We start from the raw sequence: 27371 nt of genomic DNA, 5'->3' as shown, positions 1-27371 counted from the left end.
CCCTGGTCTCTGTCCTGGTAGGTATTGTGGTATTTCATGGGCTCTGGAATAAGCGTACTATGGCCTCTGTTGTTATGCTATTGAAGAGACCCATTCATTAAAGTGGTGTTGGACCTTGTTTCTTGATCGCCAGTTGAGGTTATGACTGCGCCACTAGCTGCTGCAAGTACCGACTTGCTGCTGCAACTAGTAAACTGGCATTAACCGTCGTGGCAGAGACAACGGCTGGATACATGATTCAACGCTCTGCATCCCCAGTCTATCACCTACGGACTGACTAGCTTGCCATCGGCCGCCCCGGACTCCGGCGTAGCTGGTGCTCATGTGCTCTACCGCCAGCAACACAAGGTTTCATCCGAGCATTATACACAGCCTCGATGTTGCGGTCAAGAACAGCCACGGCCACAGCCGCGCAAACAGCTGGTAAAGAGCGCCTGGCAGAGACACATTGTCTAGTTAGTTACTAGTAGTGAAACGTCTGGCAGTTCAGTCACCAGCCCCACTGCGCCACACTCGATACCTGCCCAGCAAGTACTTGCTGCCTATGATGTCACCTGCGTCGTCCTTCTCAATCCCCCACGATTGTGGAAGTATGCTTCCCAGAAACGCCAGTCCAAAAATCAACAGAAAAAAAGCGAAACATTCCAAAAAACACACAGGTCCTCCAATAAACACCCTCGAGCTCCAGCAAGGCTCGTCCCGCCCCGGGACCCATAAACTACGCTATGCGGCCAAGACGTGGCCTACGAACAATGCCACAACTCTGGACAGAGAATTGTCTTGGCTGCGTACAAAGCTCATGGTTTCAAAGTTTTGGCGTGCTGCCAGGCAAAATTCACTACAATCAATTCAACAAGATTGCCCGACCGCACGCCATGTCCTGACCGTCCTTGGCAGCCGTTTTGAGACGGAGGCGTGACCATGACTGCAAATTGACAGCCCATTCCTCCAGAGATCTTCGCCAATGCCCTCCTAGAGACTCTTGGCGGTCCACGAGGCATCACCACAATGTTTCGCCGCTCAACATATCCTACACCTAAAAGGCAGGTTACACTTTGCGCATCTCGTATCCAGGCAGCGAGCGTAGCAGCATTGGCGCTCTTCACTGTGTGTAAGACAGTGTGAGCATTCTTCCTTCCGGGCAAAACTTACCTAATCGCACTGTCCACCGCGCCATGTCAGCGGGGCATCCCAATTGGGCAGGAGCGCAGCCATCGCCACGGTCTCGATCGCCGGGGCGCCGCGTAACCAGCTTTCCAGCTTCTCTTTAAAACCGCCTTCTCATCCCGTCGCACATCAACACAGAGACTCTCATTCTGGTCAGCTCTCAAAGTCACTTTCCGTATCAGTGAACGCCATGAAGCTTGCCCTCCTCCCACTTGCCGCGGTGGTCAGCGCCGTCGCTCCTCGGTAGGTTCTCGTGGCACCATGTAAATCAGAGGCTCAGCTCAGTTCAGCTTGGCTCACAATACCGCACAGTGACCCCCCTCCGATGAACAGCAATCCTGTTCAGACTGGAGGCGAGACCACGCCTACCCAAAGCCTCACCATTTTGCCAATCGTCTCCGTGACAGACGTCCCGACCACCACGAGCTCGGATAAGATCACTCTCCCAATCCTAACCTCCCCGTTTACACACTCTACGCACACCATGTGAGTTTTGACCAAGCCATAGAGTATGGATGAGGCTAATGCAAGCAGGCCTCCATCATCTCCTGTGCCTACTTCCTTGCCCACCAACAGTGATGGCTCGACTTACTCGTCCCCCTACCCCACCAACTCAACCAGCTCCGGAATGTTCACTCACAACTCAACGACTTCCAGCGGAACGGCTCCCATCGGAAGTGGCACAAGTGGAAGTGGCACGACTGGCTCTCAAACGACTGGCTCCCCAACGAGTTCTGGGACAGGCAGTTCATCCTCTACCGCTGCCGCTGCTGTCGCAACTGCCAATGTGCTCGCCGGTATTGCCGCCATTGCTGGTCTCGTGATGGCCGCCTAAGTGTTTCCAAGTGTGATGAGCTCGATGTAATTAATGATTGATTTTACCATGTCTGGCTAGTTTGTAAATTGAATTTGACAGTCGTTTCCTGGATTGCTCCGGTGTGAATAATCATATCAGTATTGCAGCCAGCCTCAGTTTCCTCAAGAACTATAAGCACTCTAGCTTACCCCTCATGTTCCGCCATCAGCACCAGCACATCACTCCGTCAGCATGTCTTCAAGTACGCATCCAAACTGCCAGAAACTCATCCAACGCGTAGCAGAGTTTCTATCCGAAGTCGAAAATCTGTAAGTAGGCGCATACCCACCACACTCTGGCACGGCCGTCCGCTGATCCGCGGGTCCTTGCACGCACAGCACCCCGGGCCGCGATCTCGAGGAGCGTCTCAACCGCCAGTACGGCCCCGGCAACGCCTTTTACGATGACTTTGCCCGCCTGATCCGCGCAGGCCTCGACGGCGACGAGGGCTGGGTCGCCACTGACGAGGTGCAGGGGCCGCACTACCGGCGCACGCGCGTCAGCCCGCCCACCGAGGCCACGCGCTTCTGCAGCATCACCACCGTCTACATGGACCCCTGCGCGGCAGCTGGCGGCGACGAGGAGGTCCTACGCGGCCAGTACCACCTGCACCCGTACGGCGAGATCAACTGCGTCATTCCCGTCGCCGACGGCGCGCAGCTCAAGGGTATGAGCGGCTGGCAGGGCGCCGGCTGGACGTCGCCCGGCCCGGGCACGCACCATTATCCGGAGGCGAGAGGGGGGCCGGTCGTTGCGCTGTTTTTTCTTCCGGCGGGGCGGATATCGTATGCTGCGAGTCCGGATGCGCCGCAGCCGATTTCTATATAATTGTACAAGTTCAAATTCGGTTAATGACCGACGCCCACGATGGCTCGCGTGGGTACGCTGACCTGACCTGTTTTCCTGTCAACGGCTTGCATTTATATCTTTATGCAATAATAAATAAACCACCCAGCCAATTTTGATACGTGGATATTTGACGCTGTGTTGTCTTGCGCACGTGGTTGTTGGACTCTCCGGAAACGAGGCTCGGTAGCGGCGTCAAAAGCGTCCCCCCTCACGCAGCGCTCTGGAGCTCGACTCGCTGCTCAGCCATCTTCGTGATCTATCGTCACGACACGACAGTAGCACAATTTCGCGCAACATGGGATATTTAACTGCCATCAGATTTCATAAAGAAGACGTAGAAAACCTTGCGACGACATTGATCTCGATTCTCGGGGTGCTAGGTATAGTGACCAAGCTAAGGCCGCGGCGTGCCTCACTCGACCATGCCGAGCTCACGGACAGTCGAGTCGCAGCGCTGCTGTTGGGGATTGCTGCCGCAGTATGTTTCGTCTTGGAATCCCTCTGGCTGGGGAATGTCAGCATGTCTTGGGTTAGTTCCACTACCCGCAGGTCGCCTACGGATGCTGACACTGGTCAGGTGATGCTTGCTTCTCAATCTGGAACTGTACTGGCCGAGAAGAGCTACAAGATGCGGTTCAAAGCAAGCGCTATCGGAGCGATCATGAGTGCTGCGTACATGGTGTCGTTGTACTGTGGCGACGCTTCCATTGCACAAGGACTGGTCGCCCTGTTGCTTCTCGGCGCGCATCTTTCCGTTCCGCGGTCAGCAGATCAGTACATTGACGGGAAGTTAGTTGATCGTCAAGCGACTGCGTCCATTTTGGAAAGGATCAGCTTTACCTGGGCTGCGAGCTCATTCGACGACAAGTGTGCCAATCTTCCTGTGCTCCCCGCTTCGATGCGAACAGCTACAGTTGCCAGTTGCTATGCCGAGTGCAGAGATCGTGCCGCGACGCTGGGAAGATCACTCCTGCAACGATTTATTCGGCCTATAATTTTGCAATGGTTTATCACAATTATTCGCTCTGTTGCATCCGTTGTACCGAAATACATCACATATAAGTTGCTTGAGCACCTCGGAACAGCCTCGTCCGACTCGTCGCGTGGCTTCTATTTGGCAATTGCTTTGGGGGGCTGCAAACTAATTAATGCCTGGCTCGGGCCTGCTTCAAGCTGGATGATGGATTCCCAGCTTCTGTACCCTGTGCAGACCATACTGATGGCGTTGATATGCGACAAGTCCCTACGAATGCCCAACGTGATGAGCGCCAAACCTTCCAAAGGCAAGCCCGAACCGTCAATTTTTGCCCACATGCGAATGGATGGGTATGATCCGCCTCTCTTTGTTGAAGGCGGAGTGTACTAATGATCGCAGAGCGAGGGCCTCTATGGTTGTCACCAACTCCCACACTCTACCTAGCGTTGTTATGAAGCTGATTACGACAGTTTACTTCCTCAGTAGATTGATTGGGTGGCAAATTTTGGCGCTCACGTTGAGTCTAACAATACTCCTCATGGGCATAGGCGCGAAGATCACACAGAAACACCACCAGCTCCAGGCTGAGCTGACTGAGCAGCGCCGAGAGAGTGGCATTGTGCTTGCCGACGCACTCTTGTCAATTCGCCAGATAAAGCTCTCTGCTTCCGAAGATGAGTGGATGAGAAAAATATCAGAGAACCGCAGTAAGGAGCTGAAGCTGCGGTATAAGAATTCTCTCATCACCTGCGCCTCCACATTGAACAATGCCGTCGTTTCCGCTGTACTTGCGGGGATTCCACTCTATCTGTGCGCCCTCAAAGGCCAGAAGCTGACAGCAGCTGTTGCATTTACATTTCTAAGCCTGTTTCAAGATCTGCAGCTTAGACTTGCTTCGTTGCCTTATCAGGTATCGTATTGGGTGGAGGGGTGGAATGCATTGCAAAGGCTGCACAGTCACTTTGCCGCTTCTGAAGCGCAAAAGACGACCGAAACTGTGGCCGATGAGATCTCGCTGAAAGAGGCGGTTATGGCGTGGAACAAAGACGCTCATGCGCAAGAACAGTTTGAGCTCAAGGCATCGCTAGACTTTCCCAGTGGCCAACTAAGCGTGATCACTGGAGATACAGCTTCGGGGAAGAGTCTCCTTCTGACTGCAATTGCGGGTGAGGCGGCGCTTCTCTCTGGAGATTTACGGGCGCCAATACCACAGGACATCGGGCTCGGAGGACGGTATAGTCCAGAGCAGTGCGGTCAGAATTTGGCAATCGTGACGCAATCACCGTGGATGGATAACACGACTATACGAAATAATGTGGTTTTCGGGCTACCTTTTGACAAAGGACGCTACGAAGCAGTCATTCACTGCTGCGCTCTTGAAACCGATCTGGAGACACTAAATGATGGAGACAGTACCGTAATTGGAACAAAGGGAATCTCCTTGAGTGGTGGACAGAGATGGCGCATTGCACTCGCCCGAGCACTCTATTCTCAGGCAAAGACTATTATACTTGATGATATACTCTCGGCGGTGGACGCGCAAGTGCGGGAATGGCTTGTGGACGAAGCCCTGTGCGGAACGCTTGCCCAGGGCCGGACAAGGATTCTGGCAACCCACCACCCGGCGCACTGCGCGCAGAAAGCCGCAATGATTGTGACTCTCAAAGATGGCCGAGCTACCAAAACTATCAGGTTGGATATACAGAATCCCGAAGCTGTTACGGGAGAAAAAACTCAGATGACAGAGCCGCAACAGGCCCAACTACAGCCGATGCAAGAGTGCAAAAGCAAGGCCGCTCCGAAGACTGCTTCTTCAAATCCTTATGCAACTTATTATAGGGCTATTGGGGGCGCTAGATTTGCTACTTCTGCCTTAGCGACACTTATTCTATCGACAGCTCTGGGATACTCGCGCACTCGCTGGCTGCAAAAGTGGACAGCTCGCTACGAGACGTTGGGCAAAGCCGACAGCTACGCAGGATCAGACGCTGCGCATTTCGGAGGTGTATATCTCTGGATCTCTATCGTGGGCAGTGTAGTGGGTGCTGTCACCATCTATCTTTCCCTGCATCTTGGGCTTCGCGCGTCGCGACCGATGGCAGATGCGGCACTGCTCGGGGTCTTTCATTCACCACTGCAGTGGCTAGAACGAACCTCAAGAGGAGAGATTACATCTAGACTGGCCTCTGATGTAGAGGATCTGGACAGAAAAGTACCCGAAGACATTGTCGATGCTCTACGATGCGGAACGGACTTGTTGATGATACTGTTCACCAGGTAGGCTCGCCGGCTTCGTGTGTGCATAGACTTTAACTGATATAGGCAGTGCTTCCATTTCCGGCTACGAAACCATCAGCACACTTCTCTTGGGCTTTATCTATTACAAGATTACGCGAAACTTGATGCCGGCAACGAAGAAGCTGCAGCAGCTGAGCCGGGCCGGCACCTCGGCCATGTACCAGCGGCTGTCCGATTTGCAGCAGCACGACGCGCTGCTCACGCTGCGCACGTTCAGCATGCGCGACTACTTTCTGCATGATGCATACGCGCGCATCGACGACCGCATCCGCTACTGGTGGTATACGAGCCTCTGCAAGGTCATGCTCGATGTCCAGCTCGAGGCCGTCAGCGCGCTGTTCGTAACGAGCATCGCGGTGGGCGCGGTGCTGACGCATGCCGACGCGGGCCCCACGGGCGTCGCGCTCTTGTTTGCCAACAAGTTTAGCGCCGTCACGTCACGGCTCCTGAAGCGGCTGGTGGACGTTCAAGGAGACATGGCCAGCGTGGCCCGCGTGGATGAGTACGCGAACCTGCCCGCGGAGAAGATGGACGGAGCGGCGGTGCCCGACGGCTGGCCGCCAAGGGGCGCGCTGCAAGTCTCCGACCTGACTGCAGGCTACGAGGCGGATCTTGGCAGCAGCTGTGTGCTCAAGCAGGTTTCGTTCTCGGTCAAGGCAGCGGAGCGGGTTGGTATCGTGGGACGGACCGGCGCGGGCAAGTCGTCGCTCGTTTTGGCACTGACGCGACACTTGCACATGCAGGGCCGCATCGCGATTGACGGAGTCGACTTGGCGAATCTCAACCTGAAGCAGCTGCGCAGAAGCCTCTCTGTCATCTCTCAAGATCCATACCTATTCAGCGGCACACTGCGGCACGTGGTCGACCCAGCGGGCACGCACTCCGATGACGAGATCCAAGCCGTGCTCTCCAAGATGTGCTTCTCCACCGCGCCACAAGGCAGCGCATCGTCCAAGGCGGCCGCCGCCGTCGCTGCAGAGCTGTCCTTTGGCATCAGCCGCGGCGGCCTGAACCTCTCCCAGGGCCAGCGTCAGATGCTGCGCCTCGCGCAGGCCGTGCTCGCGCGCCGCCGCATCGTCGTCATGGACGAGGCCACGAGCGCCGTCGACGCCGACGCCGACGCCGCCATTCAGCGCGCGCTCCGCGAGATGACGGCGACGACGCTCCTCGTCGTGGCGCACCGGCTCGCGACGGTCGCCGACTTTGACCGGCTGCTGGTCCTGGACGACGGGCGGCTGGTGGAGAGCGGCTCGCCGGCGGCGCTGTATAGGGCCAACGGCGCGTTCACAAAGATGGTGGATGCGAGTGCAGACAAGGAGGCACTTCTGAGGATGTTTGTATCGTAAATGCAGCTCTTTTTGGTGGGCCGAAGATTTTTCTTCTTCTTCAAAAACTCCGTTGTTCAAGTAGTCTTGTCAGAGAGGAAAGGAAAACCAAGAGTGTGCGTGGCTAGTCTTGGGACCGAGTTGACGGCCAGCTACTGCGCAGAAAAAAAGATTTGGGAAAAACACAGAAGTTGAAAGGTCTGAAGAAAGACAATGTAACGAGAACATTGAGGACTCGAGAAAAATGAGCATCAACATTACACCGAATCACTATAAGAATCCCACACCGTCCTGTCTGAACCTCAAGGCTGCACTGTGAGCAAGAGAACTCTTGTCTTTGCTCTCGATTCTCCGATTACCACCTGCTACTATTTCGCTATATACCTACCTATTTTTGAGCCTCGTACAATTAGAGCCTCAGCGTTTGCCTATTCCATGATGGCTACCATAATCGTTACTAGAGAATCGATGCTCTGAACACATCTTCTTCGAAAAAGTAATCGACCCTAGCACGTCGCCCTCCTGCTCCCCAAACATAGCTTCCACGTCATATCTCAGAGGTTGGCTCGACATATTCACCTCGCCAACATGCCGTTCCATGTGTTGACCTATATAAAGTGAGATAAAGGATCAGCTGACATCTATGTTGCGGGCTAATGGTCTAGTGGTATGATTTTCCGTTCGCATGTCCAAGCGTGTACTCGGAAAGGTCCCGCGTTCAATCCGCGGTTAGTCCAGGCATTTTCTTTTTGGATTGATCTTACATTTTTCTTTTGACTAAATTCTGAAATTGGACCAAGACTTTAATCACGTAATTGCTCTTTCAAGGCCTGGCTCTACGACTCAAACTGCGACGTATTTGTCGTTTTTTTTTCTTCTCGTGCTGAGCTTGCCCAAGTGAGATGTGGCGGGGCGCCACTTTGGCTTCACTCGTTTGGACACAATTACGTAGCCAAATCGAGGACATGAAATTGGCTAAACATCTCCAACTGCGTCCCAAACAATGAGAAAAAAGCTCGCGACAAATAAATGATTATTGAAAAGATCCAAGATGGCTTGATTTGATTAAAGAACGTCGCTCCCAATAAGATATGCCATGTCTTTCCTCAGCGCCCGCCCTTTTACATAACCAGGCAAGACACCGAGCTTCGTGAAATAAAACTAGAAAAGGTGAAGCGAAAATAAGAAAGGAAATTGTACAGAGAGATCATCTTGGGAATGATGACCTGCTTGCTTCCACCGAGTAATATCAATCTGCAACGCTTCAATACTCCGGCGCTATGATAAAAGATTGGTGCTCTTCTTGCGGCCCAGGCCTATGCTCAAACGGCTTTTCGTCTTTTCCTTCTCGGGCGAATCGCCGTTCACTGCTACGTCTCCCGCCGCATCATCGCCGTTTCGATCCTTGCCGAATAGGCCAAAGGCCTTGCGGCTGCCCGACTTGCTGCCGCGCTTGGAGCGGTCGAGGAAACCAAAGGCGCCACCGTTACCCTCCTCCTTTTTCCGTGCGCCGTCTTCTTTGGCGGCTGACTTTTTGCTCGCCTGCAGCACCTTTTCTAGCTGGTCCTGCTCTTGGCGTCGAGCCTGAATCAATGAAATGGCTTGATCGCGACGGTGTCGCTCGGACTCTCTCATCTCCTTGTCTCTGGCTTTCATATCTTCCTTTTCTTGCTGGCGAGCCGCCTTTTCGGCACTTTCGCGTTCCTTTTTCTCGCGTTTCAGCTCATCCTTTGACTTGGCAGGTGTTAATGCTGAAGGAATGCTGGGCGTCGGAGGGACAGATGCTTGGTTCGGAACCGGCGACTGCGGCGTCAAATCCGGCGCCGTTTTGGCGTGAGCGAGGTTGGACAGTTGATCCTGCTCAGGTAGCACAGGCGTTGGTTGCGTCTTCTGCCGAGATAGGGGTGTGTCCTCTGCTTTGTCGCTTTCCTCGTGTGCAATGTTGGCGGCCTCCGTGGCGAGTCGGACCTCTTCCCTCCCTTCAGCTTCCTGCTCAGCGCGAACCTTTTCGAAGGTCGTTTCTTGGTAGAACAAGAGGTAGGCGGTGGCCATTCCAGGCCTGTCGCCGAAGAAATTGCGGACAAAGTGCTTGTCGACAGGCTCGACCATTTCATCGTCAAACAAGAGCCAGCCGCGATCCTTGGTCTTGATGATGGAGACATAATGCCCGTGATAACCGTTGCCGCCGATATGGACGATGACAGCATACAATTCATAGAGACGATCTGGGTCTTCCGCTTCGTCGGCAGTATGGAACATGCGAAGGTGATAAGGGTACACAACTCTGTGGAAGAGCTTCTGCACACGACTGTAGTCTTCTGTGTACTTGAAACGGTTTAGATGCAGAGTAAGAACCTTCGGTAGTTTCTTGACCTTCATGCGTTTTTCAGCTTCCTGAAGGCCACCGCAGTGGTCGCACTGAAATTTGTCCCTCTCACACAACATCTCTTCGGCAGAAAACTTGCGCAAACACGATGTAACAGAAGTGTGTTCATCTAGAGCGATGGACAAGTCCAAAAAGGTCTGATCTCGCTGTGACGCCGTCTCGCAAGTCAGACATTTTGTTTCTGACGTCACAACGCCTTCAAAGACGTCGTGCACCCAGCCTGTACCTGGTGAGTTGTACGGTGAGCCATTTTGGAGCCCCACAGAGAGAGCGTTGTGCAGAGATTCGGAAACGCCATTTGCGGTTCCATTTGTGCCAAACTGATCCTGGATATGCTTGGCGTGATTGTCGACGCTGGCAATGACGTCTGTGAGCACGAGACGCAAGAACTCGTGGGCGTCCTGATGATTCGAGCTCTGGAACATTTCATTGTCACGCTTAAAAATCTCTAAGAATCGTTGCGGACTTAGCACTCCGGTTCTGGAGTTACTTTGCGTGACGGCCATGAAAATGTCCTTGAGGCCGGTAAATGTGCATTCGTCCATGCCAAAGGGCACACGGTTTTCTTGGGCGAGCTCGAGAATGGGCCCTTTGAGCATGGCCTGCTTCTTCTTGTATTCAGGCGTGTCGGGTTTGTCCTCTGGTTTGACGGGCTGCTGACCGGGAATAGGCTGACCCGAGTTGATAGCCTGGCGCTGCTTCAGGACTTGAGATGTGGAGAGCTTGGGCTGCTTCTGCGGCGTTGCGGGCGTAGTGGGTGCAACAGGCGGTCGAATCGTGACATTTGGCTTGTATGGGATGCCGTTCGGGGTATCCGTCGGGGATAGAGATGGATAGTTTAGGACGCCTTCGCGGAATTGATCGGAGTGAAAAAGGGCCTGGACGATGGAGTTGCAGTAGCTATACAGTGTTAGTAGTGTGCGTATTGGCATCGAGCGGTGGTCCTGTTTACCAAGTATTTCCAAACTATCGTGGCAGAGGTTAGCTTGTTTGCTAGAGGATTGGTGGTGACATGCTGTCTCAGATCCGATCTACTCACGTTCTCGAAGCCGAGGAATCTGTCGCGGCCGTCTTGTGTAAGAGCGCCAGCGTTTTGGAGCATCTTCTCCAGCGGAGTGACTTCTGTCGTAATATCATCCTTCTTCTTGGCAGGGGCGTCTTTGGCGGCGGGTGTCGTGGAGGGCTAGTGAGGCATCATTGTCAGCGCTGGGCGACTTGGTGATGGTGACGCTTCGACCCGCAATAGCGCATGCAGGATTGGGGCAGCCGGGGCTGGCATCCCGCGGCGGAAGAGGACAAACGTACATTTCCAGAGCCCTTGATTTTGTTGAAGAGGCTAGGCATGACGGCGACGGAGCGCGAGGGCGCACAGCGTCGGTGAGAGGCAAGTAACAAGGGCGAGTCTGCGGGGAGACGTGGTGGTGCGTGGTGGTGGGCGAGAAGAGCCTCAGCTGGGGCGAGGCGAGGCGAGGCTGACAGCGAGCAGCTCGCAGATCCCGCTCTAGGACGTGGACAATTGTCGGGAGGGGGTGGTCATTCGCAGGCTGGTCGGGAGAGAGAATGGCAAGCGTGTGCAGAAGCGGGATGAAGTGGTAAATTTGTCTTGTTTGGTCAGCGAGGATGGGAGCGTGGTGAGCGGAGTTGGAAATGCGGAGGCGGCTGGAAGCTGGGCCTCGTTGGGGGGTGCGCGGCGGCGAAGGAAGGCTTCTTCTGGCAGCAGGTCTAGGCGGGCTGAGGCTGTGGACAGGGCAAGTGTTTGGTGGCTGTGGCTTGGGTTAGGGTGCTGCTCCAGTCGGGCCGGGGTGTGCCTGAATAGCCAAGGCGCACAAGAAGGAGAGCCAAGAAAAAGTCGCTCAAGAAGAATCAACAGCTGAGCAGGTATCAGACAGAGAGGCTATTCACAGAACGGAAGATGCAGAAACGAGCCGCGCATGGGGAGGCAGCTGAGGATTGAAAGGCCAGCAGACCAACAAAACGGCTGCGGGCGCTGGAGGGAAGGAGCGCCAAAGGCCGCTATTGGATGGGGAATGGGGGTTTGAGGGGTGCATAATTGTTAGTACAGGCTAGTTTGGCGGTAGACTGGGGACTTCTGGGGGACTTTTGCAGGGGACGAGGGGACGAAGGGGGCGGCGAAACAGACAGGTTGCCTGTTGGTAGGTACGTAGGCTTCTAAGGTACAGGGGAACCACAGGCGAGCCGGTGGGGGAACCTGGTCCGGAGCGCAAGCCACTGGGGAGCCGAAGACGTGCCTCTGGGGCTTTGTCTGTGCTGCAACAAGTGGACACCCGCTGTGTTAGCGGCCACCGGCGCAAGCGTCACTCATCAAAACTCGTGGCGAGTGGGGGCGCCTACAGGCTACAGCGGCATCGACTGCAAGCACTAATACTGGTCAGGTAATATAGGTACCAATGGACGAGCAAGATCAGTCGCTTGATATGTAAGGTAACCGGTGCATGACTTTCTTGTTTGCCTGCCCCAGCATGCGCCATCTTGCGACCCCGGTTGCCAGCTTCCAGACCCCCTTTCAGAATCTATCTAGCGTGACGTTGCAATGTCTGGGACGAATCGCAACTGCATCAATACCATTGTCAGCTTATCTAGGTACCTACCTGAGGGATCAAGGCTTGCGCTGCCACTGCCAGTACCACATCCACTGCCGCAGGGAATAAATAGCCAGCTGACAGCAATAAATGAATCCCTCTACACCAATGCGGGGCACTAGCAATTCATCGCTCAGGCACTTTCTACTGCACTGCTTCTCTTGGCTCGGCTTATCCTTTGTTCTCACACCACCCACCTTTCCATGCCATCGACCCATTTGCCATCCATCCATCCATCCATTCATCCATTCAGCCATCCAGCCATCCAGCCATCCACCCTTCACCACACCTCCGATTCAGCCCCAACGCTTCCCAGCCGCTAGCCCAGCCGTACTGCAATGCCACCTTGCCAGCGCTCCAGCCTCCATCTGCTCGTCCTAGACACTAATGACGTGCATCTACCCATGCTGGCTTACTGCCTTGGACAGGCTGCTACCGTCGTCAGCCTACGACGAGAATACCACCATTGCGGCTTGCAAACGGAGCGACAAGACTCTGGAAGCCATACTGGTTTGCCACGCCATATTCTCCTCACCCCAGCCTGATTCTCACTCTTGTCCTCCATACGCCGGCTCGTGCACCCATTCGCTAGCTAGCGTCGCAACGGCGCTTGCAGACCGATTCGAGTCCCCGCCTTGCTAACAGCTCGATACGAGGCAAACTGGATGATATATTAGCTGCCTACCTAGTGGCCGCCCGTCTTGCAGCCTGCTCAGAGTCGCACCACTGCCCATGTTCGCCACAAGCTTGCTTTGCCAGTTACCCGGAAGACGCCCTCTGCAGGGTCCTCGCTGATCACGCTCCACGTAGCCTGTGGCCGCCAGACTGAGCTCTAGCATTGGAGCTACTGGCATCCTCCAGATAACGAACTCCGGTCTTTGTCGTCGAAACAGGCAGCTGCGAGAGCACACAGCCTGGAAACCCCGCGCGGCGTCTCGGTAGCGTACGCAAACCACAGTGGGGTGGTGCCATGCGTCAAACGTCTCCCATGGCGCCATTGTCTTTGTTAAAACACGGCGTCTTATCTATGATATATCAGATGCAAGACCCAACCTTGCCGCGGAAAAGGTTGACCCAACGTGTTACCCAGCATATCGGCTCAAATGCGTTGCACAACTGATTCGGCCCTTCCTCCCGCACTGTCGAAGCCATCGACGTCGGTGGTGGATTGCACCCTTGTGCGCTAGCCAATCCGGCGAGCTGCCAAGTTTTGGGGGTCGGGAATTAGAATAATCCCCAACTCGCCCGCCACGGGAGTGATAATAATACAGCCAAATGGTGCGCTAGGTCTATAAATTCGTACACACTTTAACCCAGCCGGGAATATCGGCTCCCTGCGGACTATCTTTGGGGCACACGCCATCGACATACACTGAGAGTGTCTCGCGGACAGCTTGCACCTTGATGTGAGTAGAGTTCTCTAGCTGTGTGTCGGTCGTGGCTGAGGCCAACGGCGCATCAGAGGGCACGGTTGAGGATCACATGGCCGCTAGTCGCGTATCACACTCTTTATAAGCATAAGTAGCCTTAGGGCCGCAACGATCCTATATCGACTCTCAAACCGGGGTACTTGGTAGATTGGACGAATTTACGAGCGTTCAGTCGTGGCGGCAAACCACTTCATGAACACGTCTCGAAAAGCTGCAGACAAGAAACATTTCACGTACAGGATCGCATGCTGAACAAAAGAGGGTGGAATTTTGCATGGCTGATGTCTAGAGCGCGACTGGAGGTGCTGTATCTAGCACTTCGAGAAGCTGGGAGCCCCAAGCAAGGTCGTGTGAAATGTGCCGGCCGCCGCCCTGAGGTATTCCGACGTCGGGGAGCCTTGCATAGATGCGTGGTGTTGACGAAAATGAGAAACGGCCAGTGAGAGACAAGTCCATCAGCGACTCGACTTTGATGTTGGCTTTCACGTCAGCCTTCTTATAGGTAGGTTTCGAGACCGACTCGCAGGAGATCAAAGCTCGATTTTTTACAACATATTTGGAATTGCGCGACGAATTGCCAGACCATAAGAGTCCATGGAGTATTTTTTGTTCGGCACCGAGACGATCATCGTACAACCTTGGTTCCCCGAGCTCTGAGGAGTTGGAAAACGTAACCACACTGAGCTTGCGTGTGATTAAGGAAGGCATCGAGTATGATACTGCAGCGCCGTATCAAGCATGCTCGCCTTCGTCCAGTCTACGTCCTCACCACTTTCCGGCGAGCATTTTGCTGCAAATCCGAGAATGAATACAAAATCACAGAACAAGCTCGTAATCATGGCGTTGCAACAAAGGAACTCGTGTTGAAGTATTCCGGACAACAATCTAGGACTAACAAGTACAAGGTTTGAGAGAGTGACGGTGAAGACTTCCACTTACTTCTTCTCCTCGCCGGGGGGAGCAGCGCCTCCGGTGGTGGGGAAACCCATGAAGATCTTGAAGTAGTCCTGCGTTTTCGTGTTAGCCAACACCTCAATCCCATCCCACCTGAGTAGCCACGAAAAAGAAAGGAGAAGAAAACACTTACATAGATCATCCACTGCAGACCCGTCAGCGTGCCAATCATGACGATGCGCACCGGGAGGCCGTTCCAGAGACCGCCGAAGCCAATGTCCTTGTAGATGCGACCGACGGCGCTGCCGACGGCCTCACCCGGACCGCGGTTCGAGTTGAGCTTGCTGACCATGACGTCGGCCGGGTGCGAGACAATGGCGCAGAGGATGCCCGCGAGGTAGCCCGCGGAGAAGGAGACGCCCGTCTGCGCGGCCTTGGAGTAGTCGGCCTTGGAGCCGGGCAGGCGCGCGTACATCATCTCGACAATCGTCTCGAACGAGGCAAACTTCATCATGGTGTAGGGGATCTGGCGGCCCCAGAGCGGGTAGATGCCCTTGTACAGCCCGGCGGTGCCCTCCTTGGCCACGATCTGGCTGATGCCGTCAAAGGTGCCCTTGTACGGGTTCGGGATGGTGCCCTGGGCGCGGACCTTGACGGCCTCAAAGGGGCAGAGCGCAATGTCGGCGAGGAACTCGGCCGACGCGGACGCGGCGAGGTAGAGGCCCGTCTTGTACTTGGCGGCGGCCTCGGGCCCCGCGAGGTCGGCGTAGGTCTTCTTGAAGTACTCGTACCAGCCGTACTTGAAGGCGCCCTGGGCCGAGTAGCCGAGCAGCGTCGGGGACCAGCCGGTGAAGATGCCGCGGACGCCCTCGGCGCGGAAGATTTTGCTCCACGCCTGGACGTTGCTCGTGTAGAGCTTGGCGTCGACCTGGCGGCGGGTCTTGACGAGGTCGAGGGGCGTGACGGCGGCGTGGGTGAGGCCCTTTGGGGGTTCGTCGCGTGTTAGTCGGAGCCATGCGGGCAGTTGGAGACGTTGCTTACACAGGCGAGCAGACCGCCAAAGGTGCAGGCGGCATAGTACGAGCCCGAGTAGAGCTCCATCTTGCCCGCGGCGGCGGGCTTGGCCTTGACCACGGCCTTGTCAAACTCCTTTTGCGCCTCGGCGCTCAGCTGCTTCGCCTTGTCCTTGGCGTCGTCGACGACGGAAAAGGCGCCGTACAGCTCCGGCCGGGCCTGGTACGGCGTCGGCTTGCCGTACCGCGGCGCGAGGCCAGTCGCCATGGGCGGGGATGTGTATCTGGCGCGGCCCTGGACGGCGTCCATGGAAGGGTAGTAGGACACCATAGTTTCAGAGTCAGAAAAAAAGAGGACAGAGAGTAACAAAGGACTGAGTGGTGAACTTTGGGCCAATGCCAAAACAAATTGAATTTACTATCGCGAGGTAGGTAGGCTACAGGATTGACAAAGGAGGATGGGAAAATGAATAAATAAATACCGCCCGAGGAGAGGAAACCTGTAAGAGCGGGAGGAGGAGTTTTGTGGAGAAGCGCAACAGGCTGGGGGGGTCTGTCTTGCCTCTGTACGGATGCTGAGGCCAGAGCTTTTGAGGCTCAAGTGACGTCGCGATGCTGGTCGACGAGGCGGGGGGCTGGGCAATATGGGTGTCAAATTGCGCCTTGTAGATGGCTGACGAAGAACATGCGTCGAAAGTAAAATTCAATGCAGAAGATGCAAGCTACAGGACGACAATGTAGAAAAGGTTGCATAGGTTGTCGCCAGCAATCCTAAAAGTCAGGCGCGCCGCCCGGAGTTAAGGAGCCTGGTAGCGCCCGGGCAACACACACACCTGAGAAGGAGTTGTAGGTATACATGCCTGATATTTGTGACATCAACGACTAGTCACTTGCGCCGCATAGTCAGCGCCGGTGGGTATAATTTGCTTGGCTTTGGTATCTTTTGCTTTCTGGAGATGGCCTCACTGCATTTTACGATAGTTGATGAGTTGTTTCGTCTCGCGTCGATTTGCATGGCCGGAGGCGTCATTTCGACACCCATCACGCGCGGTGCCAGCTTATGCCTTGCGCCTTTCTTTCGCTACGTTCCATCTGCACCTTGTGCAATGAGTCTGCTTCAGCCAGCTGGATACACTCGACAGAATCCCTGACATGTCTCTCGTACAGCCCCAGAGTATAGAGCTCTGACTGCTCACGAGGCCATTTGCGTTCTACCAGGTACGGAGCTCCTGTGGGGCGGGGCGCGCCGGACACGCCCGGGTGGGCTCCGACCGCCGCCGAGAGCTTGCGGTGCTGCCGGCCGGCAGGCTCTCTGGAGCTGCTTATTTCAAGAAAGAGGCCGGCTCTATAGAGGAGATTACATGGATCGTGACTCATTGGCGGTGACTTGAATTCGTTCATTGAGCATTTGCAGAGGCTCTGCTTCCACTACGTTTGGAGGCTGTGGATCGTGCACCGTGGGTGGACAGCTCCATGTGTAGCAGCAACCCGACAAGGCTGTCGGTGGATGCTTGTTGTCACAGTCTCCGTGAATGGCTAAAGTCTATTGACTAGAGAACTGGAGTGTCAAGCTGGTGTCCAAGCAAGCGCAGAAATGAGGAGACTGTAGAGTGGCTATCGTGAACCACGAGGTTAGATGGGTGCGCCTCATTTGAGCCTTGATACGTTGTACCTGCTACAAAGGAGTGATGCCGTGATTCAAATAGGTACTTCTTCAACCATTCATGAATATCCATAAATTTCACATTCATTGACAAAATCGCGGGAAACCGTTCCTATACCTGCATCGGCAAAGTGACATGGCGCGCCCCACCTACGTCAAATTATTGCGACAGTGGCGGGGCGACATGGATGGATTTCCAACAATTTCATATCCCCTCAAACGAGCTTGACGAGCCGCACTCTGCGCCTAGCCACCCAAACGACCGCTCTCTCGAATCGCCGACCTCACATATTTCATTGTCACCATGGCTACACAAGCTGCCGCCAGTGGCAAGTCCTCATCGCAGTGGGCGGCGCGTTACCGCGGGGTATGTCTCCAAACCAGAAGCTCGAAGAAGAAAAAGCTTTACCCAAACCACCGCTTCCAAGCCCCCCATTTCCTTGCCCGCCCGCCCACCGACGGCTCCCCATGGCTCTGCCCCCCCGTAACCACTACTGACATGCGTTGCTTCCTCTAGGCCACCGTCGAAGACCTCGACCCCCCGGCCGCGCTGTCCCTCAACCCGTCCGACAGCATCTCCCTCGCCCTGCTGTCCGCGTTTGAGCGCGACTACACGCACCTGACCATTGTCGACGGCGAGACGCGCGCGCTGCTCGGCTATATTGCCATCCCGCACCTGCAGGCGCAGCTCGACGCGCGGAGGGTGCAGGCCGAGGATCCCCTGTCGGCGGCCATGACGCGGTTCCAGCGCAGGGGGCGCACGTACCGCGTCATCACGATGCAGACGCCGCTGGAGGAGCTCGAGTCGTTCTTCAGGGGCGGCGATGGTGGTGCCGGCGCTGGAGCCGGTGGGGAGTGGGCGCAGGAGTTTGCGGTCGTGACGGACGAGAATAGACGGTTCGTGCTGGGCGTGGCGACGGTGCAGGACCTGGAGGAGTTTGTCAAGAGACGGCCCGCGTGATGGAGGCTGAGAGGGGAACATGCTGAATGCGAAAAAAAAGGAGGGGTTTACAGTGCATATTATTGAGAGGGGGCAAGAGGATGGCGAAAGAAAAAATTCCTCTAGGAATGTATATAGCGAGAACATGAGCAATGAGGGTCGTGGTACCCGCATCTACCATCTTGAACAAACATAGGTATCAGCTGTGCAATTTCCCGACATCAACCATTGGCCGTTCCAAATCCTGCCACGACCCCCTCCACCTATAAAAAAAACCAACTGCCGTTTCCCCCTTGGTCCCTACACTACTCCTCATAGTCATACACGAAGCGAAACTCGGCGCGCTGGTCGCCCTTTGTAATCACAATGTTGCGGCAGTGGCGCCTCTCGCCATCGACCTCCTGGAAGCCCCAGATCTGGTCCGCCGTCCAGCCGTAGTCCTCGGACTCGGCGTGCGACAGGATCAGGTTCTTGCCGCCCTCGCCCTCGACCAGCCACCCGTTCTTCAGGTACGCGTCCTCGATATCCTCGACGCCGATCCACGCCGACCGCCCGCGCACGTTGCCAAAGAGCCAGTCCGAGTGCTGGCGGAAGGTGTCATCGAGGCAGCGGCGCTCCTCGGTGCTCATGCCCGACGCCGACTGCACAATGTCAATGTGCCAGCACTCGGGCTCGGCCTCGTTGGGCGGGTTGGGCGCCGCCTCGTACTGGTTCGTCTCGAGCGTGAGGGTCGCCGCCAGGATGCCCTTGCGCACGAGGTAGCTGATGCCCTGGATGATGAGGCCGGGCTCGCTCGAGTCGGAGTACTTGTAGTTCTGTTTTTGGTTCTTGAGCATCTTGTTCTTGGTTTTGACACAAAAGAAGACTTTCGCGAAAGGGTAATCCAAGGTGGAGGGGGGAGACGTACCACATTCCACTTGCCAGTGAGGTTCTTCATCGTCTTCTCAGGAGGGGCGGCCATGATTGCGACTGTGTGCGTTTTCAAACGTCCTTGGAAGCTGATGTAGTATATAGCGGGGTAGAACAGATAAGAGGATATCACGGCACAGCTTGGATACTCGAGGTCTGTCGCAACAGAAGTTTGGATATCAAATGCTCGGGTCGCAAGGAGCCAGAGGTCTAGAATGCAGGGAAACAGAAGAGAAAAAGGGACAAGGCTCGGATTTTTAAAGGGTAGTTTAATTAGGTAGCAGTCATGGACGTAAAAATGAACAAGCACAAACCACACAACAACCCCGCGTCGCCTCCGCCGCTAAGCTTCCCCTCACTACTCCGTGCGGTAGCTAGCCCCCTACCTATGTACCTACCTTACCCTGCCTTGCCGGACCGCCTGGTGAGGGGCGCACACCTCCGGCGCCAAGCTGGGCCTCGGCTTGTTTCATTCGACGTCGTCGAGCAGCCACCTCCGAAAGGAAGTTGCGAGACTACGCGGCGCAAACTTGTACCGCACCCCTCCCGCCCCGTAATGATTCCCGATTCCATTCCAAGTAGAACGGGACCACGTCCGAGATGGGCGGCTGGTGAGACTCGTCCCCGTTTTCTCTTTGCGACTCTGACGTTGCAATTCAATCAACTACCCGTCTCCGCTGGGACGCTAAACCCTAAACCAGACCAAGATCAGGCCAGCTCGCTCGTACGGTCGACATACTTCCGCATCCTGCCTGCCATAATAAGTACAAGTATTTACCTTGATCGCTCGCCAGCTCTGGCCCCTCTCCGTTCCCGCCATGGCTCTCCTACTCCGTTCCCGTATAGCGTAGGATAGATCTACCTTGTGCTGATGCATTGTTCCCCCCAACCTTCTCGGATTGCTTTCTCTTCAACACTCAAATAGACCTAGACATCTTTGCCACGGCCTCATCTGGGGTCGGTTCATCTGGCCGTTACCACCACCACTTCGGCCGCATGCTCCTTGCCCTGTCGGTCGGGTCATCCTTGCGCTGGTGCAGCTCGCGCTGGTCTCGGCTGATGACCGGCAGAAGATGAGTACCTGGGAATAATACCCGTCTTGAAACCATTATCGACCCGAACCACAGACACATCAGACGACATCCTGGACTGCTCGTTTCATCTGCAAAGTGCTCATAATTGGCTTGCTCGTCTCAGGATATATTCTAATTATACACTGCTGCCACGCTCACCAGCCACCACTGCTTCAGCAGTTACCGCAGCTCCTAAAGTACCCTCGTCCGTCATTATTCTGAATGTTCCTGTGCATTCCCCGTAGATATGTAAACGCAATGCCGCTAAATGGAGTTCCTGCCATGCGTCACAGCAACTACGGCCACCAGTTCATCTTCTTGTAGCTCGCAATGACCTCCTCCACTAGTGCCTTGGTAATCTTCGGTTTTTCGTACGTGAATCCCAACAGCTTGTCTAGCCTGCTTCCATCCATGCTCAGGTCCGTGTCCTTAAGAAGTTCCTTTTCCATAAATGGTGTCAGGGGTCCCGGACGAGTGATGCCGGCATCGGTCAGCAACTCTGCCCACGGTCCAAGCACCTCGTCGTTGACGTCGTCGACAACACTTTCCAGGTTGAGGCGAGCAAACGTGCTCACTAGTTGACCTTGAAATCCAGTCTCAATCTTGAAGATTTCACCAATAATGCCGGCCATGGTACCCTGTGTTGTGGCCGATTTGTCGACCACGTTGAACGTGGGCACTTTGCCCATTTCGGCAGCATCCCAGCCCTTTTTGCCGGCATCGAACCAGGCTGCGATATCCCACAGAGCACGAGTTGCATCCTCAACATGAACAGTATTTGTGCGCAGGTCCTTTGTCCACAGCCACTTCATTTCGTCCTCGAGATGCTGGTAGACGCGGGCCATGCACAGGGCTGTGGCGACCCATTGCGAAGCATAAGGGCCGTAGACGTGGGGAAGTCGCACGATGGCGAGGTTGAGACCGTCTATCTTGGCCAGCTCCTCTTCGGCTTGCAATTTGTAGACGGCAATTTTGCTCCATGGCTTGATCTTATCGCCCTCTTTGCTCGGTGCCGAGTCCGACTTGTAGACCATGCCAGTGCTAAGCTCAACAAAAGCCTTGACTTTGCGCTTGGCGGCCTCCTTGCCGAGCTCGACAGAGAGGTTTAGCGATCGCAGCCTGTAGACCTCGTCTTCTTGAGAGTATCTCGTTTCGCCACCGCAGTTGAAAACATAGTCCCATTGTTTGCCGTCGGCGCGATCGAATGTTCTGCCAAGACCCTCTGGAGCGCGATGGACTGTTAGCATTCAACGGCGCGGGAGCGGGAGCAAACGCTAAATGGCAGTTGGGCCAAAGGTGTGCAAAGCTTACCGGGTCTGCTAGCATCTGCTTGCACAAACTTGTCCTGGGAGCACGCGTCGGAAAATTCGGGTGCCAGCCAGGCTAACTGAGGCAAAACCTTATCGACGAGGCGCACTTCGGACGCCAGGTTATTCTTGTGGATGTGGAGAGCGAGGAAACGGCCGAGATAGCCCATGCCGCCTACAATGAGGACGGAAGGCTTGGCGTCTGCCATGTCGTCGTTGGCGCTGTGCGGCTTTTGGCTGTCGTGAAAAGTGCTCTGGTGGTTGCAGTGTGCACGGAGGTTGCAGGAGGCCCTCTCGAAGCAGACGAGAGTCGCGGAGCAAGTAGCTGGTATGCCCACAACTGAAACGAAATGCTTTGGCCCGACGTGCTCCTTCTGGAAGCTGGGTACGATTGGAAACGGGGCTGAGCGGGCTGACAATGGAACTCGAGTGGGCTCAAAGTGTCGAGGCTATTTTGGAGAGGAAAAACTGTCAGAGAATTTGGTACAGAGTCAAAAGAGATCAGGTTTGTTTCTTGTGAGTCATGTGGCAGAAACAAGCAACAGGGCGAAAGTCTCGGTTTATGCGACAAATCAGTGTCGGGAATTGGCGGGACTAACAGGTCTAGGATTGCCAGAGGGCTAGCGGTTGTGTATGCTGGCAATGGAGAATAATGTTGCACAGACAACAGAGTCGGTTGAGTAGCTGGAAAAAGGAGCAAAGCACGTTGCGATTGTGCGTTTTCTAAAGGTAAAGGGTGCAGGAGGTACTTTTGAAAAGTGGAAGAAGTAAAAGTGAGGCGGGATGCGTTGTCGAGGTTGGCCAGGAGGGATGATGCGTGGGACGAGCGAGGCAGGAAGGAGGGGCAGCACGGCGCCTTATTATTAACGTGCAAGTGCAAGTGCAAGTGCAAGTGCTACAGGTTGGCAGGCCTGCTGCGGCCAGCGCGCGCAACGGACGATGGCGCCCCGGAGCAGACAGACCAGCAGATTAGTTGCAAGCCCGGTCGGTTAGTTGGAAATCTAAAGAGCAGAACACGACTCGAGGACCAGCAGTTCTATTTCCTCGTCGGTACAAGCGGACGGGACTGCAGCTGCAGCGCTAGCTGTGTGACATGGAGCGGGAGGGGATCCCTGTCAATCGCGGCCGTCGCGGTCTGTCGTGGTGGTTTTGATCATGTAAGGCACGACCACAGCATTGTGATGATGGTGGTTGCATGGCATGGGAAGGGATGGGATGGCAGTCGAAAGGCGCACAACGAGGCCTGTTTTGGTGGCCACACAGCTACCTAGCTGCCTGCAGGCCTCTTCATTAGCAGATGGCAGGCCGCCGAGCAGCAGCGAAGCAGGCATGACCCTACCAGTTAGGTACCTACTAAAAGGCCCTGCCATCAGAGGCCACCCGATCCACCCTCTACAGCAATTCTCCCCACGCGCCCAAGAGTCGGTGTCGAGCACTACCTACATTCATCTTGGTAATCATCTTGTCCAGCCAAGCTGGTCTGAGGCCTCGCATTTCCTTTTCGCGTACCACCATGCAGAGAAACCTTTGGAGCTTCAGACAGCAGCCCCAGGTCTCACTCATTCTTTTTTTAAACCGCCGCCATGGGACAGCCCACTCTCACTGCTGCAGCTGTCGTACAGCATCCGACATGAAATGACGACAATGTTCTGCCCCGGGAGATTAAACCTGATGAGTCTCCGCTCACCAGAGGCGGGCCGCGGCCTCTACCCGTTGAGACCTTGTGGCCGGCGAGTCACCAGGGCAGACCTGATTTTTTTATTCCATCATTTTTTTTCTCGTTCTTTTTTTTTCTGGCATCATTTTCTCATTAGTACTTTTCTCTACACACATGTTTTTTCTCATGCCCCCCCTCCACCCCCACCAAACGCAGCCGGCTAAATTCGAGCTTTTGTCGGTGAGCGGCTTCGCCCGTGGCGGGAAGACACTCAGTCGGTACCAGTGGCTAGTTACCTACCTAATACGTTAGCTTTTGGTTTTGCGGGATAGGGGTCCATGGGCGGCCTTGTAATCTGTAGCTTTGCCGGCATCTCGTGCATCCTCATCTGTAGCCCTGTCCGAGATTGTCGGCATGCTGCAACCTGGACTCGCATCGCAGCCTGCAGCGGTGGCGCTCTCCCAAGTCACACAGACATGCAGGCACCGCCGCCTTGATGAAGCTTGCAGGCCAGTTTCAGCGGCGCGGCGGTCCCTCCTTCGCCCCTCGTGCCCCTTTGCCCCTGTAGATTGTTGATGCCCTTGGCCGTGTGGAGAGCGGCCCTGGTGCCCTTGGCCCTGTCGGTGGCCCGCTCTCCACTAGTCCTTGGATGATCCGCTCTGTCCGCACCAACGCACCAACGCACCTTCCACCGCCCGCCAACCACCACCACTGACTGACTGACTGACTTGCGGACCTGGAATCTCCAGCGACCTGCATCAAACACTCGCCGCCGCTTGGCGCACTTCAATCCGGCCGAAATGCGGTCATCAGTTGTGTCAGTACATCGCAAAACCAGCCCGAACGGAGTCGCTCCCCATCACCACCTTGGTCGATGGGCAAAGACAGTTGGCAGGCCAGTCGCGGTGGGGATGGCCATCCAAATCCTGTTGCCTCTCGGCCACCAACGCAGCTTCATTAGACCTCCGCACTTTCTGGTTGCACCGTATGCAGGTCTGAGATGATGACACGATGCAAAATGCAGCTGTCCAATATGAGCTTCCTGACTGGTGATAGACTGCTCCCCAAACCCAATGGAGCACCACACCCTCCTCGTCTAGAGGCCAGGGAGAGATTGAGAGACTACCAAAGCGCCCGTCGTCGAATGTTGCTGGGGGCTGCAGGTACCACACCCACCTGGTCCTTCGATTCGCCGTTCTAGAAGGATGCTGTGGCGAAAGAGGGCTTGAACCTTCTGTTAGTTCCAGGCACACGTTGCCAGAAAAACTCCAGTCAAAAGTTCTCAGCCGCAAACGCCTCTTCACACGGTGGACCAATTCTCCGTTTCAGCAGCGGCGCCGGCCAACCAACTATCACAGGACCATGCCTATATGCCTCCTGCGCAGAAGCCTTACGCTGGTGTTGCAATCGGTGCGTGCACACCATCAAGTCCGAGAAACTAAAACATGGCTGCGCTTTGCAGCTGCAAAGGGGCGGAGCCTTTACGGCGGGCAAAGGAAAAAAAAAGCTGGACAGTTGCAAGAGTCGAGGTAATTTTACGTGCCCCTACTGACCAAACAACCTTTCCAACTCCAGGAAAACTATCGTATTCGGAGCTGTCACGGACAACGCCCGCCACCACCTGCGACAATGTTGTCTCCGCCCAGGCCTCAGAGACGACGAGTCTGTTTGTCTGAGACATGTAGAGCAGCACATGGAGCGGCAAGTAGTGGCGAGTGGCTGTCGGTTTGAGTTCGCCCGCGGACCTTGCAACGACGTTTTTTTCAACGGTCGTTCTTTGCTTGTCATGGCGCGCATGGGGCGCCTATGCTCCTTTTTTATGTCCTCTTTTTGCCTGCCGTGGCTGGCCAATATCAGACATGGAACTTGACTCAGAATCTCGAAGCATGCACGCATGCTCTTGAAAGAAAAAATCAAATAGTTTCCTGTAGCGCGGCGCGCGCGCACAACCATTTACCTCTCCCACCAGCCGGCCGTCAGAGCCCACAATCGGCGGTGGCGCCGGCCTTGCTCCAGCCATTGTCCACTATTGACCCGGCACGGGCTACTATTTCTGGACCTCTCACAAATATTCCCTTATCAGTAACAGATGTGTTTGCACGACGTCCATATACGCTGCTTTATAATTTTAGACTCAGCAAACCCGTGTCGGGCCGGAAAGAAAAAAAAGCCACTGACCCGGTATTGCTTGCTGTCGCCCCATGTTCTGGCGCGTCGGCTTTTGGTTTCTCGGCATCCTGTACTACCGAACGTGGGATGTGCTGTTGCATTACTCAGTACGGAGGCATGTCAATTCTCTTTCTGTGTCATGTTCGGAGCAAATATCCCCGAGCTGGCCAAGATGTGGCTTGGCCAAGCCGACGACATCGGCTATGAAAAACATTTTGGCATGGATGTGTACGCGTACTAGTAGATTACAAATGTGCACCATCCTATTGATGGGTATACATATCCAGACAGTTTTGAAAGGAGCGACAGTTTGTGCTACGGCTTGGGCGGGAGAAATGCCGCGATTGAAAGGAGCTCTGTATAAGTGGGCATGCACTCACGATTCACAGGAAATTCATCGATTGCCGGGATCGCCATGGTGTTATTGGCAATGTTGTACCTGTATGTAGATGATTCCATCTAGCCCCCGACCGCGCTGCAAAAAAAGAGCAATCAAGATGCATTCATCAGACATTTCCCGCCCCCTTTCCATCGATGCAAATTTTCATCCGGGGGGGTTCTCCTGTTTCAGCTTTTGCATGCATGCAAAAATCATCTGCGCATGCTGCCGATGATCTCGCGCTGCGTCTCGCGGTCCCGCGCGCCGTCGCTCAGGCTGCCGGCGCTGCGCAGGTCGCCGACCACATCCTTTGCCTTGCCAAAGTAAACCTCCTGCAGCAGGTTGCGCATCTTGAGCTCCATGTCCTCGACGAGCTTGCCGACGTTGGCAATGTGGCTCTCGTCCGTGTCGACGGGCAGGTCCTGCTCGACCTGGCGCGTCATGTTGCCCGAGAGGTCGAGGTCGCCGAGGGCGGAGGCCGTGGGCGCCGAGGACGAGGCCGTGGCGAGGGAGAGGATGACGGTCGAGGTGAGCTTGTAGTGCGTGGTGCGGCCGCGCTCAATCGCCTCGAAGACGTGGATCGAGTCCCAGACTCCGTCCGAGGAGCCGCCGGGCGGTGAGGCTATACATGACGACAATCGTTAGAACAATTGAACAATAAGCAGAGAAAGAGAGAGGGAGTCTATCCCCTCCCCCCCCAACAAAGGCCAAAAGAAGGGGGTTGGGAGAACCTACACTTTTTGAGAAGGACAACGCCGGCAAAGCCATCGTCCAGGTTCCAGAAGTACACGCTGCTCACGCCGCCCTCGTAGTACAGCTCGCGGTACACGTCAAACGCCTCGTTGGCCCGAATCTCCATCTTGCGCACGCGCTCGCTCGGAATCGCCCCTTCGCCCGCTCCCTCGCTCCCGCCCGCGCCGACGCCGCCCGCGCCGCCGCCGCCGCCGCCGCCGGCCTCGTCCAGCGGCGGGTCGAACTGGTTGGACCACGGCGAGCGGTAGCTGTCGCCGTCGCGGTTGTAGTCGCAGAGGAGGTAGTCGCGGCCCGTCTGCCTGCAGCGCTTGACCGTCAGCGGCTGATCGACCGACGAGAGCAGGTCCTCGGTCAGGTCCGGCGCGAGCGAGATGATGGCGTTAAGGTGGTCGGATGTGTGCTTGGGGTTGAGGCGCCGGAGCAGGTCCCTTGGGGAAAAGGTAACAAAGTTAGTTTCTGTAAAGGTGTCGGAGATGGGAATAGGGGGGCTTACAGGGCCGAATCAAAGGGGTCGACTTCCGCCATGGTGAATGGAGGTCTGATGTGCACGCCGTTGGATGTGTAGGTAGGTTCGCGGTTGGGATGTTTTGGTTTGAGGGGTGAAGCTGTTCGAGGGTGGGGCAAGCTGGTGCGATGCCACCCCGCGCCGGTCCAAGGTGACGTACGGACACGGCATCGATCGCTTGTACCTCACTAACACATCTTTACGCACGGCGGTCAAACGTCC

At 55.4% G+C, this 27371-nt stretch overlaps 9 protein-coding genes across 9 annotated transcripts; 4 read left to right on the top strand and 5 right to left on the bottom strand.

The window, feature by feature from the left end:
- Window positions 1-1357: 1357 nt before the first annotated feature.
- Window positions 1358-2002, top strand: LMH87_012095 (uncharacterized protein; the record flags this gene model as incomplete). The annotated part of the gene is made up of 3 exons (XM_056201344.1): window positions 1358-1410; window positions 1480-1653; window positions 1702-2002. The coding sequence occupies 3 exons, from the start codon at window positions 1358-1360 to the stop codon at window positions 2000-2002; spliced, it is 528 nt and encodes a 175-aa protein (XP_056053107.1).
- Window positions 2003-2215: 213 nt separating this feature from the next.
- Window positions 2216-2851, top strand: LMH87_012094 (uncharacterized protein; the record flags this gene model as incomplete). The annotated part of the gene is made up of 2 exons (XM_056201343.1): window positions 2216-2292; window positions 2362-2851. The coding sequence occupies 2 exons, from the start codon at window positions 2216-2218 to the stop codon at window positions 2849-2851; spliced, it is 567 nt and encodes a 188-aa protein (XP_056053106.1).
- A 316-nt stretch (window positions 2852-3167) lies between these two features.
- On the top strand, window positions 3168-7492 carry LMH87_012093 (uncharacterized protein; the record flags this gene model as incomplete). The annotated part of the gene is made up of 5 exons (XM_056201342.1): window positions 3168-3401; window positions 3450-4198; window positions 4248-5081; window positions 5688-6125; window positions 6175-7492. 5 exons carry the CDS (start codon window positions 3168-3170, stop codon window positions 7490-7492), a joined length of 3573 nt encoding a protein of 1190 aa, XP_056053105.1.
- A 1257-nt stretch (window positions 7493-8749) lies between these two features.
- Window positions 8750-11201, bottom strand: LMH87_012092 (uncharacterized protein; the record flags this gene model as incomplete). The annotated part of the gene is made up of 4 exons (XM_056201341.1): window positions 8750-10757; window positions 10810-10823; window positions 10897-11040; window positions 11163-11201. 4 exons carry the CDS (start codon window positions 11199-11201, stop codon window positions 8750-8752), a joined length of 2205 nt encoding a protein of 734 aa, XP_056053104.1.
- A 3381-nt stretch (window positions 11202-14582) lies between these two features.
- On the bottom strand, window positions 14583-16125 carry LMH87_012091 (uncharacterized protein; the record flags this gene model as incomplete). The annotated part of the gene is made up of 4 exons (XM_056201340.1): window positions 14583-14772; window positions 14827-14894; window positions 14975-15763; window positions 15823-16125. The coding sequence occupies 4 exons, from the start codon at window positions 16123-16125 to the stop codon at window positions 14583-14585; spliced, it is 1350 nt and encodes a 449-aa protein (XP_056053103.1).
- Window positions 16126-17761: 1636 nt separating this feature from the next.
- LMH87_012090 (uncharacterized protein) lies at window positions 17762-18418 on the top strand (the record flags this gene model as incomplete). Its single annotated transcript, XM_056201339.1, has 2 exons — window positions 17762-17824; window positions 17975-18418. 2 exons carry the CDS (start codon window positions 17762-17764, stop codon window positions 18416-18418), a joined length of 507 nt encoding a protein of 168 aa, XP_056053102.1.
- Window positions 18419-18702: 284 nt separating this feature from the next.
- On the bottom strand, window positions 18703-19358 carry LMH87_012089 (uncharacterized protein; the record flags this gene model as incomplete). The annotated part of the gene is made up of 2 exons (XM_056201338.1): window positions 18703-19212; window positions 19305-19358. 2 exons carry the CDS (start codon window positions 19356-19358, stop codon window positions 18703-18705), a joined length of 564 nt encoding a protein of 187 aa, XP_056053101.1.
- A 1317-nt stretch (window positions 19359-20675) lies between these two features.
- Window positions 20676-21895, bottom strand: LMH87_012088 (uncharacterized protein; the record flags this gene model as incomplete). Its single annotated transcript, XM_056201336.1, has 2 exons — window positions 20676-21601; window positions 21691-21895. The coding sequence occupies 2 exons, from the start codon at window positions 21893-21895 to the stop codon at window positions 20676-20678; spliced, it is 1131 nt and encodes a 376-aa protein (XP_056053100.1).
- Window positions 21896-26103: 4208 nt separating this feature from the next.
- Window positions 26104-27169, bottom strand: LMH87_012087 (uncharacterized protein; the record flags this gene model as incomplete). The annotated part of the gene is made up of 3 exons (XM_056201335.1): window positions 26104-26513; window positions 26627-27072; window positions 27138-27169. 3 exons carry the CDS (start codon window positions 27167-27169, stop codon window positions 26104-26106), a joined length of 888 nt encoding a protein of 295 aa, XP_056053099.1.
- Between the last annotated feature and the right edge of the window lie 202 nt (window positions 27170-27371).

Source organism: Akanthomyces muscarius, chromosome 4 (genome assembly GCF_028009165.1).
Source record: "Akanthomyces muscarius strain Ve6 chromosome 4, whole genome shotgun sequence".
Classification (NCBI taxonomy): domain Eukaryota; kingdom Fungi; phylum Ascomycota; class Sordariomycetes; order Hypocreales; family Cordycipitaceae; genus Akanthomyces; species Akanthomyces muscarius.
This window is presented reverse-complemented; position numbering and strand designations above follow the sequence as displayed.